At 40.9% G+C, this 20,023-nt stretch overlaps 2 protein-coding genes across 2 annotated transcripts; one reads left to right on the forward strand and one right to left on the reverse strand.

The window, feature by feature from the left end:
- Positions 1-470: 470 nt before the first annotated feature.
- tmigd1 (transmembrane and immunoglobulin domain containing 1) lies at positions 471-4,015 on the reverse strand. Its single transcript, XM_083986382.1, has 6 exons — positions 3,970-4,015; positions 1,724-1,808; positions 1,289-1,579; positions 915-1,202; positions 676-779; positions 471-578 (listed from the first exon to the last, which is right to left on the reverse strand). Exons 1-6 carry the CDS (start codon positions 3,982-3,984, stop codon positions 567-569), a joined length of 795 nt encoding a protein of 264 aa, XP_083842508.1. The 5' UTR covers positions 3,985-4,015; the 3' UTR covers positions 471-566.
- A 2,822-nt stretch (positions 4,016-6,837) lies between these two features.
- On the forward strand, positions 6,838-18,856 carry slc47a1 (solute carrier family 47 member 1). Its single transcript, XM_083986540.1, has 17 exons — positions 6,838-7,105; positions 7,462-7,563; positions 11,103-11,171; positions 11,256-11,404; positions 11,740-11,782; positions 12,123-12,167; positions 12,861-12,958; positions 13,512-13,609; positions 13,782-13,895; positions 14,079-14,146; positions 14,342-14,450; positions 14,662-14,737; positions 14,815-14,884; positions 14,991-15,123; positions 17,170-17,264; positions 17,574-17,675; positions 17,768-18,856. The coding sequence occupies exons 1-17, from the start codon at positions 6,893-6,895 to the stop codon at positions 18,140-18,142; spliced, it is 1,959 nt and encodes a 652-aa protein (XP_083842666.1). The 5' UTR covers positions 6,838-6,892; the 3' UTR covers positions 18,143-18,856.
- The last annotated feature ends 1,167 nt before the right edge of the window (positions 18,857-20,023 follow it).

The following is a 20,023-nucleotide window of genomic DNA, read 5'->3' on the forward strand; positions in this document are numbered from 1 at the left end:
TATTGCGTCATGGTACACGCGACCACTATAGGCCTTGTTGATGTTCCCTGCTTTTAGTTTTTAGTATGTTTTATTTGAACTCTGTAGCCTATTCTAATCTATCTGAGCCCAATCTATCTGAACTTGCCCAAGACGAATTTCCCCTGCGGGACAAATAAAGTTGATTTGATTTGATTTGATTTGATTTGATATAATATGTGTTTTTTAAACAGAGGAGATATCATATTATTATTATATCTCCTCTGTTTAAAAACACAGTTTTATCAAAGTGTACATAGACACAGCAAGGCTAAGCTAAGCTAAGACAACCAGCTGCTGAAGCTTCATGTTTATATAGCTAAGAGTAATTGTAGTAAGTACAACTTGTACTTACACTCTGTGTAAAGCAAGAAAGGTGCATTTCCCCAAAATATTGAACTTTTCCTTTTCTTTAAATATCAAATATAATATAAAATTAAAACCTGGTCTATGTAAAATGTCACAAAATCACAGTCTCTTGCACTCAATAGAGAAAGGCGATGTCCTCATGGCCTCATGTGTCGAAGACCAGTTATTTTCCACACAATTTACTTGCAGCACTGTCGAAAGAGACATAAAACATCAGTGGGTTTGGTTTGTAATGAGTCAGAGTGAATCCATGAGTCATAGGCTACTTGTATTTTGTGTGTGTTGTACCTTTGTGATTTTGTCCCACCGTGCAACCACAGCAAGAAGTGCAGTGAGGCTCACAACCACCACCCCTGCTATCATGGGCATCAGTGGGAACTTCATGGTTTTTTCTGCAGATGAGGAAGAAGGTGATCAGCCCATGTTTCATCATTTCATGTACTGATTAATATCAAATGGGACTGTTCAACAACTCTGAGATGTAGCGTAGCTTTGGTAGAAATGTGCCTCCCTGTGTGTGAACTGACCTGTCACCATGACGGGGAAGCTCTTGCTGTAATCTCCATAGAGAGGAGAGTGAGCTGTGCACTGATACGAGCCCTCATGCAGGCTTCTGTCTACGCTGTGGGCAGTCAGCTGGCTCGTAAAGCCGTCATTGGTCACTGTGAAACCACCCGCTAATAGATCCACTGCACGTCCATTTAGTGTCCACAACACGGATGAGACTGGTGGATTGGCCCAGATATCACACCGCAGGACGAGTTCGGATTCAGCTTCTACTGTAACTTCCTCTGATCCAGAGAGCTGTGGCTCATCTGTGGTGAAACATCAGAGGGAATCATAACTCTGATAATCATGAATAATCCATTTTCTACTAATTCATTCATTTGTAGAAACTCACATGTGACATTCAAGGTGATTGAGGCCCTAATTGTGGCATTTCTGCTCAGGTGGCAGGTGAACGTGGCACCATTGTCCTCGTGGAGGACAGGTGTGACGCACACGCTGCTGCGACCCTTCTTGTTTTCTTCCTTCAGACTGACCACGGCACCGTTCCTCAACCACACCAGCTCTTCCTCAGCCTGAGTCTCAGAGCCGCCGTCATGGAGGCAGAGCAGAGTGACCGACCTCTTCAGCTCTGTCTGTATAATCCCCTCATTGCTGACCTCTGGGACTGACTGGATACTGACACCTTGAGAGAGTTGAAACTTTAAGGGGTCGCTAAGTGAAGCAGTGAAAACTTAGAACACACAAAAAAACTGGACTTATTTAACTGAAAGTCTGATAAACTGTAACCTACTGTATGTGACCTGAACTGAAAACCACACATGCTTACCTAATGTCTGGGTTACACAGCAGAACAGCAGATGTAAAAGAGAGGATCTGAACATTGTCTTCATTGTACTCTTCCTGGTATAAACCTGGAATGAAGGGAAAGGTCATCAGAAAGATCATTGTGCTTCTGTAAAACTCTCATCTGATCTTTCCCCAAAAGTTCAGCACTCGTCAAGATAATTATTTTAACTCACAATCAGTGAGTAAGCTAACACTTGTCTGAATTAAATCCCCACTATTCTTAAATTTCCAGTTTCTGTCTATTTCTGTTGATAAGAGATTTCTTTGCTAATCAAACCTTTCTCCCGTGTCTTATTCCCAAAACTTATAACTTATAACCGACTTTAGAGCAAAATAAGTTATAAATGAGGCAAAATGACGAGGCAGTAGTTAAAAACACTTAAATCATAGTAGGCTACATGAGGCAGCAAATTACTTGTCAATGTGTGCCATTTCAATATTTGTAGTAATCTTGAGTTATAGTTCAATGAGACATTTTAAGTAAAACACAATAAAAATTTGACATCTGTTATATGATGAACAGAATCGAGATCTCCTGCACCAAATGCGACTCACATCGCATTTGGTGCAGTTCCTATAAGCCTGTACATCAAAGTACATTTAGGATATCTTAATATAAGATATTAAAGCATTAAAAGTAATTGTTTACTAGAGTTCTTGTTACTTGAAGACAACAACAAATTAATGTCAGCTCCCAGCAAGTTATACAGTCACACTATACAAATGCTCTCTCTGTTCATACATGTAAAATAAACTGTAAAAGTACATGTTAATGCATGAAAAGTTGATTGCTCATACCTTTTAGTAATCACACATAAAGGTTTTGCATCAGAGAGACTTACCTGGTATTGATTATCTCTCATCTGCGTTTTATTCCTGATGTTCTCTGTGTGAAGATGAGGATGTGAAGGACTGTTTGAATCTTCAGCCGCTCTTATATGCAGCCTCTCATGTAGATGAGGACACGTTTATAACCTCCCATGTGTGTTTCTAAATGGCTTTCTCATCATCCCAGTTGCCTGTTCCTGTCAATGTGCATTCAGTCTTCCCACCCATTTCTCTCTCTTTTATTGTTGTACACCTATGTGTTTTTATTGACTAGTCATTACAGTGGTACTAAAATGTCTTGGGTGTGGGTGTTGGGATTAAAATACTTTTTTTTCATTGGCTTTTAGTGGTTAAAGGTTTTAAATGCACGGATAATTCAACTTACTAACATATTTGTCAAAATAGGCCTAAAGATGTGTTGAGGAAAGAACTGGTTTTAAAGACTTATAATTGTCACATTAGAGTCAAAGTCATAACTTTCTACCTGCTGGTTGTTTTTGGAAAATGAAACTTATTTCAAGTTATTTTAATTTGATTACATTTTTACACCAAGAGATGTAATGTGAATGTGAAGTATAGCAAACAAAAGCTTCAACAGTTTATTGGCCTCTATACTCAGTATAGCCAACATAAGCATGTTTCTCTCAGGGCTTATATTTTATTCTATTTGATGTAAAACATAGAAAGAATGTGCAGTAGATTAGTAATGATGATCAAATCCATACATATTATTTACACCTTGTTGTTTTCTGAATTTGCAGTGTGTTTGAGTCTTTGTGTGTATTTTTGCTAAGTTGCAGTGCATTGAACCCTCAGGGGGGCCACCATAATAAAGAACTCATTACTCTGAAGCAGAGCTTTTAGTCTTCGTGGAATTAATTTTCTCCTTAAATTTGTATTCTAAACAATACTATGTGCAAATGCTAATGGTCACAAAACTCTGTATTATCACCTCACGTTAATATTACAAAGTCCCCACCTGTGTGTAGCTCACCCTTGACAATAACTATGGGCTTGCCAAACATTCTCCCAAGTCTATGCTTTCCTCCTACCTTTCTATAGGACCCTGGTTACCATAGCAACAGAGGAGAGAAATATGGCCATAACAGTCATCCCTGCTATATGGCCATCTGGAGGACCCATGATTGGGTTTGGTTGTGCACTTAGTCCACTTCAATGAACTGCTGCTCACCTCTGCTCCCGTTACTGTTAATGAGTGACTGACAGCAACAGGACTGAGTTTTTAGCATAGTTACCAAACACATGCATGCACAACATGAACTCACTCACTGAGCACAAAATGATTCTTTCAGTATGGACAATAGGTTGAGACTGACACTCTCCGTCTCAGCAACATAGTATCATCAAATACACAAAAAGTCAAATGAGAAAACTTACTGTCCTTCTTCCCATGATGTTCACAACATCCACTGCCTGACATTTCCTGCTGAGCATGTGACCTGAGGAATGACCTACCTTTTCAGAGGGGAGGCGGAGTTTCAGGGGCACAGGACTGAGGGATGGGTTTGGGATGTGGCTTTAAACTAAAATGTGTAGCTATTTAATGGATTTCATATGATAATAAGAAAATATTTACACCACTGATATGATGTTGCCTGCTGTGACTGAAAACAATGAGAGCAGCCCCCAGAGCTGTGCCCCACCCTAACCCTTGCGTTTGAGTTACACACCTGTTAGGTGAGACCACAGCGCTGCCTGAGGACTTGAAAAGTTGTGAGACACTGCCTCACTCTGACCAAGTGCATGTTCACTCCAAACTGAGAGGCGGGCTCTGCGCTATTCACTCCTGTGGCACATCAGTAGTTTCTTCATTAAGTATTTGAATCTTCAGACTTGGCTCTTCCACAGCCTTATGCACCTGAATGCTTTTCTGCACAGCGAGCAGGTGAGCCTTCTTACACTCACTCACACACAGGTAGATTTGTTTAATCATCATTGGTGTGCGCATGTGTGTGTGTGTGTGTGTGTGTGTGGGCCCTCCCTTTCTTTCCCACCAGAGAGAGGCATTGTCCAACTGGAAAATGTTTCTGCAACTACATTTCGTCAATGATTTTCTTTTTTGAGTAATTTCTTTAGACCCACTTGCTGCATTATTTGTGCACTGGTATCATAACAAATTTTCTGTAATTTTTATTTCAGATGTTTTCTAACTAAAACATGATGCCAGGGTAAAATCACATTGCTATTGAATGTTTAAAAGACTAATAGACCATTTTAAGCGCATCATCCTATTATTTTATGTGCTTATGATAGTGTAACCGTGTAGATTATTATGTGTTTATTATTTTAATTATTATACAAGTTTATGTTATTACCCTTAACATTATTTGTATTATATCACGTCATGTCATTGGTTTTATTTTGTGTTTAAATTATGAGGTATTATTAATTTAATTAATTATTTAATTTAGTCTATAATATTTTATTATCACTCTCAGTATTTCCCTTCAGAGATGTTTTGAAGATAGAGAGAAAGTATGAGTATGTTGGTTCCGCTTGCCCTTGTTTTGGTGGGGACCGGTTATACAGACGCTCCAGAGAGAGTTCTAGCTCTGCCCTCGTGTGCGTTGCCTCGTCGTTGAACCCATAGACTGTAAAAAAAAAAAAAAAAAAAAGGTTGAACCTCACCTGTAAGTGAAGTAAATAAAGTCTTCCTGTCCTGCTGTAACGGTGCCTTTTTATTAAAGAAGTATTTTCACCCTTGTAACCCGCAATACCCACGGTCCTGGCACGCTACCCATCCAGAAACCAGGGTTACAATAGTAGGCCTATCTCTGTGCTGCAGTGTCTGTGAATAGTGGGTATCGCCTAAAACTTTTTACTTCTTCACAGTCTCATTTCCAGTTGATATCATGGATATACTTTTTGTCGACCATTTTGTAACAAAAGATAATAATTTGAAGGCTGTAGACATTAGGCTACTGTATCATATCTCCTTTTCATTGTTGCAGTTATTACTTTTTTATTCAATCAGATTTTGATTTCTCTCCGTCCCGTCTCAACCAGAGCTCACATTATTTAAGCCTCTTAAAATGGTAGGCCTGTATCTACTAGGCCTGCTTTCAGTCTTTGACAGCTTCTTATACTTACTCTCAAAAATAATCCCTTATGTGCTTTTGACCGGGCATAGAAAGTGCAAGTTGTATTAGTAATGCCTCCTTCAAACTCCGTTCCTCTTTGTTCATGTATTTGCATTTGACAAAATGAATTGTAATGCATTACTGGCAATAAAATTCACTTAATCAGTGAATAATGTTCAGTCTTACCTGCTCTCAAAGATCAAAGGTTAGTAGCTATTGCAGTATGTAATTGGAAGGAAGAATGTGCTCTTTATGTGACCACTTAACTGACCAGGCATAACCATAGACTGTATAAAGAAGGGCGTAACCCATATACTATATTCACACACACCTGAAGTGTCTTGATTGTTACTGTGTAAGCTGTTTGTTGTCCTTATGACTTCTCTCATACGAAAGGTCAATATGTCGTTGATCGTTTAGCCTTTGAGACAGAAATTGACTGATGTTGAAATCAGGCCATGTTGCTGCTGCCGTTACCATTGATACACATTAACTGTGCTTCTCCTGTCTTCTGTCTTTTCCTGAGAAGCTAAGCATCTTAAAGGTTGGATGCTGATTGAATAAGTTACCGAGCTCTTCCAGGAGAAAATAGAGGTGCAGGTTAGAAAGCACGTGAAACTGTTTGTTTATGTGTTAACCGCATTAGGAGGGCGACCACAGGGATAAAGTCAGCGTTCAAAGTACAACGCTTCTTCAGATAAGATCAGTAGTGTAACATAAGCACACAGACACACACAGAAACACAAACATGTAGAATCTGTTAAACTTGCAGGTAATTAATCATAGCCTGCAGTGTTTATGCCGTTAGAAGTCCTTGTGTACGCGGTGCAAACAGGCATTCCTCATCAGATTACTACTGAGCTGTGCAACACACTCACTCATTCACTAACTGCACACACAGTTAAATACATTGATATTGTATTTCCTTCCTCACTATCAAGACACATTTGTCCACTCTGCTTTGGCCCTTTACAACAGTCTCTTCTTGTGTTTTCTTTTCCTTTCATCTGCATCCATTCTCTTACATTATAATCAATAACTTTAAATAAGTGTGTTTCTAAACCTGGATAGACCAACTGCCCCTCTTACCCTTGCACTCCTCCTCCACACTCTCACCCTCTCACCCTCTCTCCCTCCCTCTCTCTCCCTCCCTCCCTCTCTCCCTTGTCCCTGTAGCTTTTCTCCCTACTCGCTCCCATCTCTCTTATTTTACTGTTTGAATGGAGAAGCTGGGTTCCCCGGAACCTGCACAGCCCTTGTCGGGTGCAGAGCCCGTTGCTGGGGTTTCTGTTGCCAAGGCGTCAGGGGCTGAGGGAGACGAGGAGGTGGCAGCGGTCAGCTCCAAACTGTTTCGGTGTGCGTGCGTGAGACGCTGGATACCACTGGCCTACAGAGAGGAACTCTACCATGTCTTGCTGCTCGCAGGCCCACTGGTGAGTAGGGGAAAGTTGAAGGGTTTTTGCTGGTAGTAGAGTTAGTGGTGGGGTTGGTATGTAATTCATAAAGGACTACAACTGTAATGCATGTGTTTGTTTGTTGTAGAATTATGGTGCACAGTGCAATCAGCCACATGCAAAAGGGGGAAAAAATTATCTCTGCACTTCATGCTTGTGCAAACCAGTCTTTGGTGATTTCACAACACTGCTCCCTAACTTCAGACTGCTTCTCTGAGTCCAGATAAGCTGTCTGAGCTCAGTTTGTTGCAATAAATTGCTGCACAGGCTTCACCTGATCAACGATGAGGTTGTTTGGAAACAAATCCCATCTTTTTTTCTGTTTGTTTCTACAGCTGCTGTTTCGGATTCTGGACTTCCTCCTGCCGTTTGTTATCACCATATTCTGTGGTCACATTGGCAATGCAGAACTTGCTGGATACGCACTGGCCTCAGCGGTACAGTTTATACCCCTTTGTGGCATACTCACCCATTATGGTTATCAGATACAAGTAATTATGAATGTAGTGTACCCCCACCACTCTTGGTTCTTGTACTGTTACTACTACAGCAGTTATTACTATACCTATACCGCTGCTTCTTGTGCTCATAGTACGAATATAATGAGTAACTTGAGTATGCTGGGAGGGCAGCGGACGTTTACCATTATCTTTGGTGACCCAGATGGTGTGTTGGTGTGTTCTGTGTTTTGTCTGAATGGTGCAGGTTTTTTCAGTAACTGCTGTGATATGGCATCTGTTTGCAAACACACTTAGCGACACTGATATCTATGTCACGTGCAGTAAAAACACTGAAAACCCTGATAAAACGGGGATGAGCAGTTGTATTGTACAAGCAGATAACAAGCTAAAGAGAAGCAACATAGAGTGACATTATATTGATATTACACATTCCTGAGATACTTTCCTAAACCCTCTACTACAGTGGTTTTGTGCCTTTGGCTAAACTGCTGTAAAACAGTTGCTGATCATACACCCTGCAGACAAAGCACTGATTAGATCTGCTTCTCAAATATTGACAAACCTTTTAACTGAATTTCATTAATTGTTTCATTAAGATGAAAGTCCCTTTTGCGTGACACAAGATCAGCAGCAGAACAACAGACACGTTAGCACATCATCGGCCCCAGTTTGGTCGGCCATGTTGGTCTGCGCTGTATTTGGCGAGCTACATGTCGGGGTCCTTTCACCAGATACTCATTAAGTTTGGCTCTCTGCCATTTGGCACCAGGCAGACAGCATTAAGTTTGCATGTGTGAGTGTGTTGGGAGTGGGTCCCCACAGTTCATCATGAACACAGTGTATGGAAATCAGTGAGGTGAAATTGGCTGAAAGCTGCACCAAGCTGCACTCTGGGATGTTGATCCTCAGTGGGATTGAGTCTATCAATCCTTTCACATTACCAGTGCAAAATTAATTCAGTGTTAATGTCAAGAATTTGACAGAGCTTAACGCTTCTCATGCCCACAGTCTACCGTCCAGTTCTGGCTGAGCAGGTCTGCAAAAAGATTGGGTAACCCTTTAATTTACAGGCCGTTAATTACGTGGTAATGTCAAGAAATAGCCAAGAAATAACAATTAATTGCATCATAATGTCTACATTAGCCAAGAAATAATGATTGATTGAAAATAACGGTCAATTGCCAGGACTTGGTGGAGAAAAATTCTGGCCTTTCCCATGTGTAATCTTTTGCCTGTATGAAAGACACAACATTACGGTGAAATTGACTATTATTTCTAGGCTATTTCTTGACAGTACTTGACAATTAATTGTTATTTCTTGGCTATTTCTTGACATTACCACGTAATTAACGGCCTAAAGGGTTACCAAAGACTTGTACTAAGTCTGCTGAATAAGACACTGGTGATGAAACAAGCATATGGTGAAGCTCACTAAACAACCAGACTTCTAACCCAAAACAAACAAATCCTTTGTAAGAGTTACACAGGAACCGCCATATTTAATGGGTTACCAAGTAATCTTTGGGGGGTGTTTTGACTCAGGAAATGTGTTAATACTCAGTGGCATTTAATGTAAAATGCAAGAGGACGTTTGCATCATGTGAATAATGTCTGTCATGGAAATTTTTGGTTCTGCCGGTGGCGAGTCAAAGAACAAGACAGGAGAGGTAGCATGCACCCATGTTTATTCTCCATTCTCCACAGAGAAGGGGAGAAGGGGACAGAACACAGAATTACATGGCAGGTAGCAGTTCAGAGTAGTGCCCCAAGAACAGAGGTTGCAGTCCCTTCTTATACCCCACTTTATGACTCTGGTTACTTCATTACTACAAGCACTTCTAGCCTTCCCAGAGTCAACAGATGTGTTACTCAATGAATGGCTACCCCAGTTGTTGTTGTACCTATAGGAATTTACAACCTAGATCAGTTAGTAAACAAGGTTGTACATGGGTTTATTGTTTATTGTAGTCAGTACTCAAATGTCTCCACTAATGGAGTTAAAGCAGAAGTATGCGATCCGGTCGTTTTGGCTAAATTCTTGCCAGCCGATGGAGTTAGCAGTCCCCGCCCTCGTCCCTACGTCACCACATTCACGCGCATCCCTTGGCTGCACACACAGAGAGGACCGCCCCTTAATGCCGTTCTCTCTCCTCATTGGATAAAGGTTGTAGGATGTAGGCTGTAGGCTTACAGCAGAGCAGAGTGACTGACAGACCCGTGTTTCAGACCAAACACTCTAAGTGATTGCCGTCGGAAGATATAACTATTTAAGACTTATAGTAACACAAACATTCCGCTTGCTTCTGCTTTAACAGGATTGCTACATGATTTTACTACAACCTCTACAAAGACTACTATCCTACCACTTATTACAAGGAGAATACCAATGGCAGCAAATTTTCCACCACATGTCAAACTTATGACTTAATTTTTATGCTGGCGGGCGGGACAAAATGTGGTAAAGATTTTCTTGGTCTTGGAGTCAAACTGGGGATCGTTGCTTTGGGCAATGCCAACATGGGATGTGCTCAACGATCTATTTCTAGTCCTGACATGAAAGAAGGAGGGGACATGTAATGTCCTAGATCCTTCATACTGGACTTGAATCTGGGATTTTGTAATTGATGGCACCACAGGTCTCCAAACCTTGTCTGATTATTTTGTCGTTCATCTTCATAGCTGCAAATGGTGAATGGCATTGGAGTGGTGCACAACATCTGCAGACAGCTCGTCACTCTCTGGTGGTCACAGACCGAACAAAGCACCTAACACTACGCTTGTGAAGCACAGAGTTCTGATTTGCTCTTAGGTGCTATCAGAATGATTCCCACAACAGTAGTTTGACTGGTTTCTGACAGACATGGCCAAATGCAAGAGATTTGAGTGACTGAGTCCAAATTACAGCTCTTGCTGACATCATGGAGTGCCATTTACTTCCAACACTCTGTAAACTCTCCAATGGTTTGGTGCTGGATAAATTGGGCTGAGTGAAACTCTGGAACTCTCTGGATTCAGCCATAAATAACCCAAAGAGACAGAAGTGTTTTTTTATACTACCCCAGGAGCATGTGACGTAAGTGTCCAATACCCAGAGACCACATAGACAATAAACAACCACCTCCTGTAACCTCCTCAGCTGTCCTGCCTGCACTGCAGGGGCCGAGGTCCAGGATCAGCAAAGTCCTCTGTCTTGAGTTTAGACAACAGAAATAGTGTCTTCCTGAGTGACCGTGTAAGATGATCACAACACACTGAGGGAGGACACAATGACACTGGAGTGAATAAGCCAGTCAGAACGCCCTGTGTGTCCATTCACTGTCACAAGATTTATATTGAGTCAAGAAAATACCAATACAGTTACAGCCAAGAGGAAAACCTGTATGTGCACAACATAATATAGTAGGTAAAACCAATGTTGGCAGAAATATGGATTTAGCTCACCCAAAGTTATGAACATAAAGAATAACTTTAAGATGTTTTTTCGTTTCCTTCATATTTGTTTTTCTGCCCCTTAGACCATTAATTTAACCACTACTGCAACAAGCATAGGCCTGGCTCTGGCCTGTGACACGCTGATTTCTCAGGTGAGCGAACCACATCGTCTGCTCCTTCTTGTTATTATTATGTGATCAGATTTGATTCTCATTTTTCTCGTTTGTATTTTGTAGACATATGGCAGCAAGAACATGAAACGTGTGGGAGTCATTCTCCAGAGGGGTTTACTGATCCTGCTGCTCTTCTGCCTGCCCTGTTGGGGTCTTCTCCTCAACGTTGAAAACCTATTACTCCTCATGTACCAAGAGGGTGAGGTGGCAAGGTACAACCACAGTTCATAAGACATATTTAGGCTTTACATTTTTACTGAAGACAAAATATTGGTTTGCTTGTTGAAGGAAAAAAAAAACAAGACATTAATCTTCTCCTGTGTCGTCGCTATTATTTTTGTCAGCAGCATTACAGACGTCTTGTGTTATTCTATGTACAGATGCATTTTAAGTATCTTGTTTCATTTTATTTATTTTATTTCAGAGGAAGAAAACAACAAAGCAGAAAGTCAATGTTTTAAAATAAAACAGGTGCATGTCTGAGCATAAAGTAATTCATTACCAGCGTGTTTTCTGTATTAAATTAATATCACTCTGTTTTCCTTAGAATTGCCCAACTCTACGTGATGGCATATCTACCAGCTGTTCCAGTGAGTGTATAAATTACTTTCTTAAGCATTTACATTCGGCATTAACCTGAATTTAAAATACTTTTACAATACAATCATAATGAATCAGAAATCAATAGTGTAAATGGTAAGTAATCCATCTCTGTCCAGCCTGTCATGCTCACATGCATGCTTCTCTTGGCTGAGATACTGCTGTTTAACCCCAATATATCAACATCTGGGGCAGCACAGGGGCACTTTATACAGGAGTAATTATGTTTGTCATCACAAATTAAAGTTCTGTGTGAGAGCCCTGGCTGATACCTGAGAAGTGCTCCAGCTGTGTTGTGTTCACTGGCCCCTTTGTGTTTCCCTGCCACAGGCCATGTTCCTGCACCAGCTGCAGGTTGCCTACCTCCAAAACCAAGTGAGTTAAACAGCAGCACTTCCTCCTTGTCTCCAAAGGTTCACTGCAATGTGTTTTTCTCCCCTGAACAAATTCAGACAATGGTGACACTCCTGTGGGGAAAAAATGTTGAAATGAGCACCTCATGACCTTTAATTTGTGTTTCATTAAAGAGTGTACGACGCAAAAACAATATGTATTACCAGTCCATTAGTTGTAAATAAAATTTTCCATTTTCATTCGTTTTTTTAAAGCCACACTAAAGGCTATTGGCACATAACTTGTACAGAAAGTCATATTTGTTTCCTAATGGCTCTGATGATCATCTGATTTTACTTTACGCCCCAGCGTTACAATGATGTTTAGATTTTTTGGCTCAGGGTGAAATTTCCTGACTATTAGCTTGAGTGCCATCAGTGCAGTTCAATATGAACTTGTCCTGTACTTTGGTTTATGGCAAATTACCTGCAAATCTTATGATATCCCCATCAGCCTCAGCTGCAATGACTAGTGCTTATTAGAAAATATATAGCATGCTAACATGCTAAACACATGCATGTGTGTAGCCTCACCAAGCTGCGAGCTTGAATGTAGGCGTTTTCCATGGAGGGAAAAAATGAAAATGAAATGAAGTTTATCTTAGTTTAAATTGTTTGTGATTGAATACTAATTCTGCAGATATGTTTACTGTGACTGTTTCTTCTTGTTTGGCAGGAGATCATTCTGCCGCAGATGTACACAGCAGCAGCTGCAAATATTTTCAACTTGGGGTACAACTATGTCCTGATCATCAGGCTCGATTGGGGTGTTGTGTAAGTGTGACATGTTGCTTCTCTTTACCTTTTTATTTTTTATGGACCTTGTGCCACTCGTGTCCGACAGGAGATGCCTGGGTCTGATGAATGGCCAGGAGTCTGTGAGGAGGAAGGGGACAGAGGATCGTTAGGCATCTATCTGAGAAGAATTTTGTTTTTCTGTTAAAATAGAGTCAGTCGAACACAGATGTTTATTGTCTTTGTACTTTATTTAGAGAGCAAGGCAGAGTAGGGTAAAGAAAGAAAGGAGAGCTCTGACAGGAGTTGATCCCAGTCCAGCTGCACAAACATTTGATACAACATGGACTCGACTGTCCCTCCTCTCTCATGTCAACCGTGGATTCCTGCTAGTTTCCTGGGGTCAGGCCCATAAACGTCAAGTGTGTTCAAACCACTGATGCTGACATACTTACGGACTCCTCAGTGTAAAGCCCCCCCCCCCCCCCCACACACACAGACACAGACACACACTTGTCTTTGCAGAGAGAGAGGGAGGGATGGAGGGAGGGCTGAAGCAGACTCTAATTGTCCCGTGGTTTTTTTGTTACAGCGGGTCAGCAATCGCTAACAGCCTCTCTCAGATCACCATCTGCCTGCTGTTGTTTGGCTACATCAGATGGAAGAAGCTCCATGTGCAGACATGGGGAGGTGAGTTATAAACACAAATATGAAAATCAAATACTAAATAACCACATCTGAAATTCCTCTTCTCACCTCGGGCCAAAAGGCAAACAATGCATGTAAGCAGCACTGCCCTTGGTAATCTATCGTCCCCTGTGGACCATCTTCAGTACTCAGTTGTTTGTCAAACTTTCTGCAGGCTGGTCCACTGACTGTCTACAAGAATGGGGCTTGTATATGAAACTGGCTATTCCCAGTTTGTTCATGGTCTGCTTTGAATGGTGGATCTTGGAGATTGGTGGTTTTCTTGCAGGTTAGTAATGGCCACACTTCTTCTCTAGCAGTACGATATCAGTTGGAAAACAAGAGAATAGTCTACATGTGCCACATGTGTTTCATTTAAAAAATCCCTCAGTTTCCTTACTGTGTTTCTTTTATGCAGCTTTTAGCCATAAAAGAATATCCTTTTGAAAATCTCTGACCTTTATCCTATCAGGTGTACTTGGTGAAAAGGATCTTGCTGCCCAGCATGTAATGATGGAAGTATCAGCCATAACATTCATGGTGTGTGCATTTTTTTTAACATGAAGATTTACATAATTAATAGTTCAGAATTTTAGGAAATGCATTATTAATTCACTTCAGATAAGAAGATATTAGACCACACATTAATGTATATGAAGTACATGGAATAAACACATTTCCTAAAATGTTAACTGAATGTGTCTGATGCCACACAGTAACACTGGGTCCCTGCAGTTCCCTCTAGGTGTCCATGCAGCTGCTTGTGTACGCGTGGGCAATGCTCTGGGGGCTGGAAACATTTCCAGGGCCATACTCACCTGTAAAGTCACCCTGGTTCTGGCAGGTATGACAACACTTAACATGAATGATCAATGCAATTTATACTGGCCAGCTGTGTTAATGTCTAATAGTACAACAGACATCTCTGATGTACTGTAGGTGTAGATGAGGATTACGAATGCAGAACAATGCAATCTTATTTTCAAATGTGTGTAATTCTTTTTTTGCATGACTGAAAAGCAGGTCTTATCCCTTATGTTATGTCTTCGCTATAGGTGTGCTTGCCGTGTTCCAGGGTATCGCCATTGCTGGCTGTAGGTCCGTTGTCGGCTACATATTTACCTCTGATGAGTGAGTTTCACACCAGCAACCATTAATTCCTGTGCTTTGTAAAGACATGTCTGATGATCTTCTCCCACTGTCTGCAGGACCATTGTGGGGATTGTCTCAGAGACCCTCAAAGTCTACACATTTGCTCAATTCTTTGATGCACTGCTGGTATGTTGCAACACAACAGAACAAATTATTTTGCTCTTGTGTTAAATATTCAATTGTTGTTGACTAAATGTCCTTTCTCTTTGTTTCAATGTGTGTGTGTTTCCAGTGCGTCTGCTCAGGGATTCTTGTAGGATGTGGGATGCAGAAAATTGCTGCCCTGTCCAATCTTGTGTGTTACTACTTCTTCGCTCTGCCAATGGCAGTTGGTCTGATGTTTTATACCGAGCTCAGAGTATTAGGTAACACTGTTCATCCCACTCTATCTCTACAGTAGCTGGTCTTCAACACCTTATTTTTATTGGATATTCGTTACAAATATGGATTTCAATAAAACCAGGGAAGGGAGTACAAGTCAATAATACATACTAAATGTAAATACACAAAGTGCAATGTGTGTAAGTGCAATAAGTGCAAATAGGCCAGGATAAGTGAGAGGAAACAATTAGATTAGTATTGAGAAAATCAATAGCACTAGGGATGAAAGACACATTGAGTCTTTATGCATCCTTACAAACAAACAGAATGAGTGTAAATATATCCAGACAGAGCAGCATGGTGTTAACCCTCCTAAGGTCAGCATATTGCTTTTGGGCAGCCTGTGTATATGTCTCATTTGTGGGGACACAACATCTTGGCAACGCCTCGACCAAGCATCTTCAAATTTGGCGCCAACTTTCACTAGGTCTCAAGAATGAACAAATTAAATTTTGGTGATTAAAGGTCATAGATCAAATGAGCTTGTGGTGACCTCACAATGGTTCTGGACTTGTGGACACAAGACCTTTGTAAGACCCTCAAATTTGGTACAAATGTCTTCATCTGGAGGATCAGCTGACTGAAGGCATAAACCACAAGGCTATGATTCAGTACATTTCACACTAACATTATTTTCTTCATAAATTCAGCTGTCAGTAATCTGTCAGTTGTGTCCATTTGCTTTTATGACACTGGGGACTTTCTTGTGTAGTCCAATGAGCAGCAGAAGCAGCACTGAAGGTAGCGTCTCTATATTTAAATCCCGGTTCATTAGTTAAGCCTACAAACCCACTGCGTCCTGCTGCACCAGCCATTGACTAATTTCCTTCCCTGCAGCCTGTCATTTACCACCTACCAGAGTGGTGCTCTTTGCTGTCCAGTGTCCATGTATTGATAAATGTGCATGCATTCTTGCACACACACATTCACCCGATGTCCACTGACGCTCTGACCTTGTGCGGTGTGTGTCTCTGCGCTCACTCCATGAGGAACTTTGCGACAAGAAACCTAATTTTGATGTAGCTCTTTTTTTTTTTAGACTGAATAACTCCAGTTTCTGATGGTAACAGTTGAGATACAAACTCTGGACTAGCTCAGAGTTTTATGATAGTGTAAGTGTGGCACAGTCCAGTTTGTCAGTCCAGACTGAAATATCTCAGCAACTGCCTTATGGATTTTCATCAGATTTGGACTTTTATGATTGTGATCATGATATGTCATCAAGTCAAAATAATCCTACATAGGCCCAAAATAAATACTAGGGGAGAGTGGGGTAAGATGAGCCACTTTTCATATTCAGGATCCCTACATCAAGACAATCATGATTGAATAATTAGGACATATACAGACTTACCCCACAGCTACCATATTAATAAAATTTAGCTGTGGGGACTAATACATTTAATGTATTAGTCCCCACAGCTAATATGGTGCACTTTCATGCTGGGTTTACTACCTCATGTTGTAGCTCGTACTGTAGATACTATAACTGATGTATAAAATACATTTATAATGATCTCTTTTGGTCTAAACACAATTCTGATGAAACTTATGATTGACTAAATTGAAAAATGTTTTTGGGGACATAAATGTCTAATCACTCACTAATGTGGTTCTTACTTTTACAGACTCCATGAAATGATGCCTTCCTCCTAAATATTTGGTCACATGCTAAAGTTTTCTTGTAGTTTCGTAGCAACATGGGGTGGCTCAGCTTGCCCCTATGCTCAACTTACCCCACTCTCCCCTACCCCATCAACCTCAGCAGTGCTTTGTATTAAAATGCTACTTGGCAACGTGTCAGCATGCTAACAAAACTAAATAAGATGGTGAACATGCTAAATATTCCACGCCTGTTAATTATGTCATTATGACAATGCCGATGTCAGTAAGTCAACACTCCTGTACAGCCTCACTGCCGGGGACTTTTCCAACTTAATATTATTTATTTTATCTTGTTTTTACTAGCGTATATGAAGTGAGTACACCGTTAATCTTTTAAGTGTGTGTGTTTGTGTCTCACCTGTTAGGCCTGTGGCTGGGTCTCTTCATATGTGTTTTCTTTGAGGTGGGATTCTTCCTTGTTCTAATCTTCAAACTCAACTGGAAGAAAGCCAAACATAAGGTAGGATCCTCTCATCCTCCAGTACAGTATGAATCATGAATGTAAACAATATTATCAAATGAAACTTCCTACTTCTGCTCTGGTGGAGCTCCAATAGATAAATTGTGGCCTCTTCTCCCCCCATACCAGCTGAATATTGAACAGAGTTACAACATTCATGCTAATCACAAAGTCCAGTTTGGTTCTGTCATGTTTACATCTGTTGTAGAAGCTGAAATTTCATCCAGGTTTATTTTCTACATGAATAAAAAGATGTTAGTTTATTATGAACTATTTCATGAATCTGTATTGCATCTAATTCTTTTTCAGGCTCAGCTTCGTGCTGGAAAGAAACCGGTCGTGTTACCAAAACGTCCCATTAGTACAATGCTGAGTGAAGCGATGGTGCCTGACGTCACTGATCCTAACACAGTAAGTGCATTATGGAAAATAAGTTAAACAACCTGTCCTCACTTTGTGTTAGTTCATACACTGGTTAACAGCAGCGTCCTTGCACCCTGAAGGCCCAGTCGAACAGCGAGGAGGTTCCTAAAGCAGATGGCTACAGTCCCGTCAACACCCAGGATCAGGAGGTGAAGGCAGCTTTTGAAGCTGAGGGCAACAACAATAATGCAGGAGGTGCTGATGTTGATGCTGAGCAGAGCAAAAATAATGCAAGCACCAAACATCCAGCGCTGCTTTCTGTCACTCAGCTGATCTTGCGTCGGGGACTCACCTTCTTGGCTGCAGTTCTTTTTCTGGCCATAGGTGTTGTCTGCCACTTTGTTTTCCCTCCACCGGAGCCCTCTGCTCAGAGCACGGCCAACTTTACCCTGAACTGGGCCAACGCCTCCACTCCTACACCCTCAGCTCCTCTGGCCCTGACCCCAAACCTGTGAGCTGTCGTTGACCTCTGAATGTGGACACCTAGTGGCTGGACACAGTCGTCCCGAAGAGAAAAGTGTTGAATTCGTTCTCATGAGCCTGGGTTGTCATTTTGTAAAAGTACAGCCTGACATGGACGACTGCCTCTGTCTTGCATGGAGAGAGAATGATGTCTCAGTGCTGCACTGCTGAGCAAATCCACAGAGTATCAAAAGAGCCTGAGACAAGCTGGATGAACAAAGGTCTTGTTAAAAAGATAATGTTTTAACCTGCTCAGGCTTTACACATTACAAATCCCTCACTAAGAGAACACGTGGGCACAAAGGAACAGATGTTTTTCCACTGATAGCTTTTGATTTTTGAACCTATTCTTGATTTACATGTTGCACTGTGACATATCTTTCTTACTGACCTTTAATCATGTTCTGGTGTTTTAACTTCAAGTATAAAAATGCCTGTAAATATCTGAGGTACAATTTACATGTACACATGTAAATATGTATTGCACTATATGAGTAGGCTTTAATATACAGTATTATTGTACTTCATTATCTTCCTTAATCATTGTCCTGATATGTTCAGGACAGAAGTGATTGATAAATAATAAGCTGGTTGTTGTTGTTGTTTTTTTTTACTGAAATATCTTGAGTCAATAATATGATGTACTGTGGTAGAACCTAATTGCTAAAAATGACTTTAAACATGTGTGACAATAAAATTACTGGGATGATCAACTAATATGGAAATCACATTATTACCCCAAGAAATTTGCATAAAGTCGTTATGAGCTCTTATTTTCTACACTCTGGTAAATACAGTACAGTCGAGGGAATACAAACTATATTCCCAAAGATAATTTTATAAAAAAAAAAAAAAAAAGTTATTGAATTAACATGAGAAGGAGTATTTGTACCACCTGGGTTCAGAAAGCACTGTCATTGCTCAGTATTGTTGTTGGTAGCCTACTTTCCACCTCCAGGCCACAACAACCTCACATATTAATACATGTGCATATGCTGTGTCTGAATCTCAGTAATATGCAATATTATGAACTGCAGCCATATTTTTTTAAGTTCCAGGTAAGCCATGGCAACACAGCCCAGGAGTTAATATCAGATGCCCTAAGCTACTGTATCACAAGTTCTAGTTGAATGATACTGACAGCAAATCTTTACACAGTCACTTGTTAATGATGCCACAGCATGTTACTGATTGCAGTCTCTGGAGGTGAGCGCGCCAAGATTACAGTCTCTGTGAGGCGCCTGTGGCAATGTCTCCGCTGATGAGCGAGACCGAAGCTCAGACGAACGGTGTAACCACGTATGAATCAAGGCTGATTTGCATGTTGAATAATGATAAATTAATATGCAAGTTCGTTATGTGTATTTTATGTGTGCAAACATCAGTCTGTTGAAAATCCAGAGCTGGTGTCAGGTTGCAGAGAACATGTGGCTGCAGTGGGTGCACTGGCCTCATACAGACCAGGGCAGAGACTCGTTTGAAGTTAGCACCTAGTGAAATCAATAAATGAGAATATGCATAGCAGGTAAAAAAAAACCTTCAGGAGAGCCTGACTAGCTGTGGCCTGGATGAAAATATGACAGGATTAAATAATAATTCTAAAGGATCTGCAGACAAACACCGTTCAGAAAATCATTTTGTTTGCTGTTAACCAGGGCTCATTCATTATTCATGAGCACGTTGTAACTGTGAAGCCAGGGCTAGCTAGTTATCTGCTCCTGCACTGAGGATACAGGTGGCTGATTTGCTCAGTTTGACATGTCTTCATCCAGCAGCACGTTGCAGTGTGAGTGCACAGACCTTTCATTACCATCAAATTTGGCGACACAGATCAAAGGAAAGAGAAATAAACCAAAGAAAAAGAGCAGCTTTTC

This window comes from Trachurus trachurus (assembly GCF_905171665.1).
Source record: "Trachurus trachurus genome assembly, chromosome: 14".
Taxonomy (NCBI): domain Eukaryota; kingdom Metazoa; phylum Chordata; class Actinopteri; order Carangiformes; family Carangidae; genus Trachurus; species Trachurus trachurus.

Bases quoted from the DNA above. Each gene is read 5' to 3' on its own strand.
- tmigd1 (XM_083986382.1), bottom strand. The intron at 1,203-1,288 runs GTGAGTTTCTAC...GTTTCACCACAG, and splicing joins AATCACCTTGAATGTCACAT to ATGAGCCACAGCTCTCTGGA. The intron at 780-914 runs GTCAGTTCACAC...CCTCATCTGCAG, and splicing joins CTTCCCCGTCATGGTGACAG to AAAAAACCATGAAGTTCCCA.
- slc47a1 (XM_083986540.1), top strand. From the start codon at position 6,893: ATGGAGAAGCTGGGTTCCCCGGAACCTGCACAGCCCTTGTCGGGTGCA. The intron at 12,168-12,860 runs GTGAGTTAAACA...CTTGTTTGGCAG, and splicing joins TTGCCTACCTCCAAAACCAA to GAGATCATTCTGCCGCAGAT. The intron at 12,959-13,511 runs GTAAGTGTGACA...TTTTTGTTACAG, and splicing joins AGGCTCGATTGGGGTGTTGT to CGGGTCAGCAATCGCTAACA.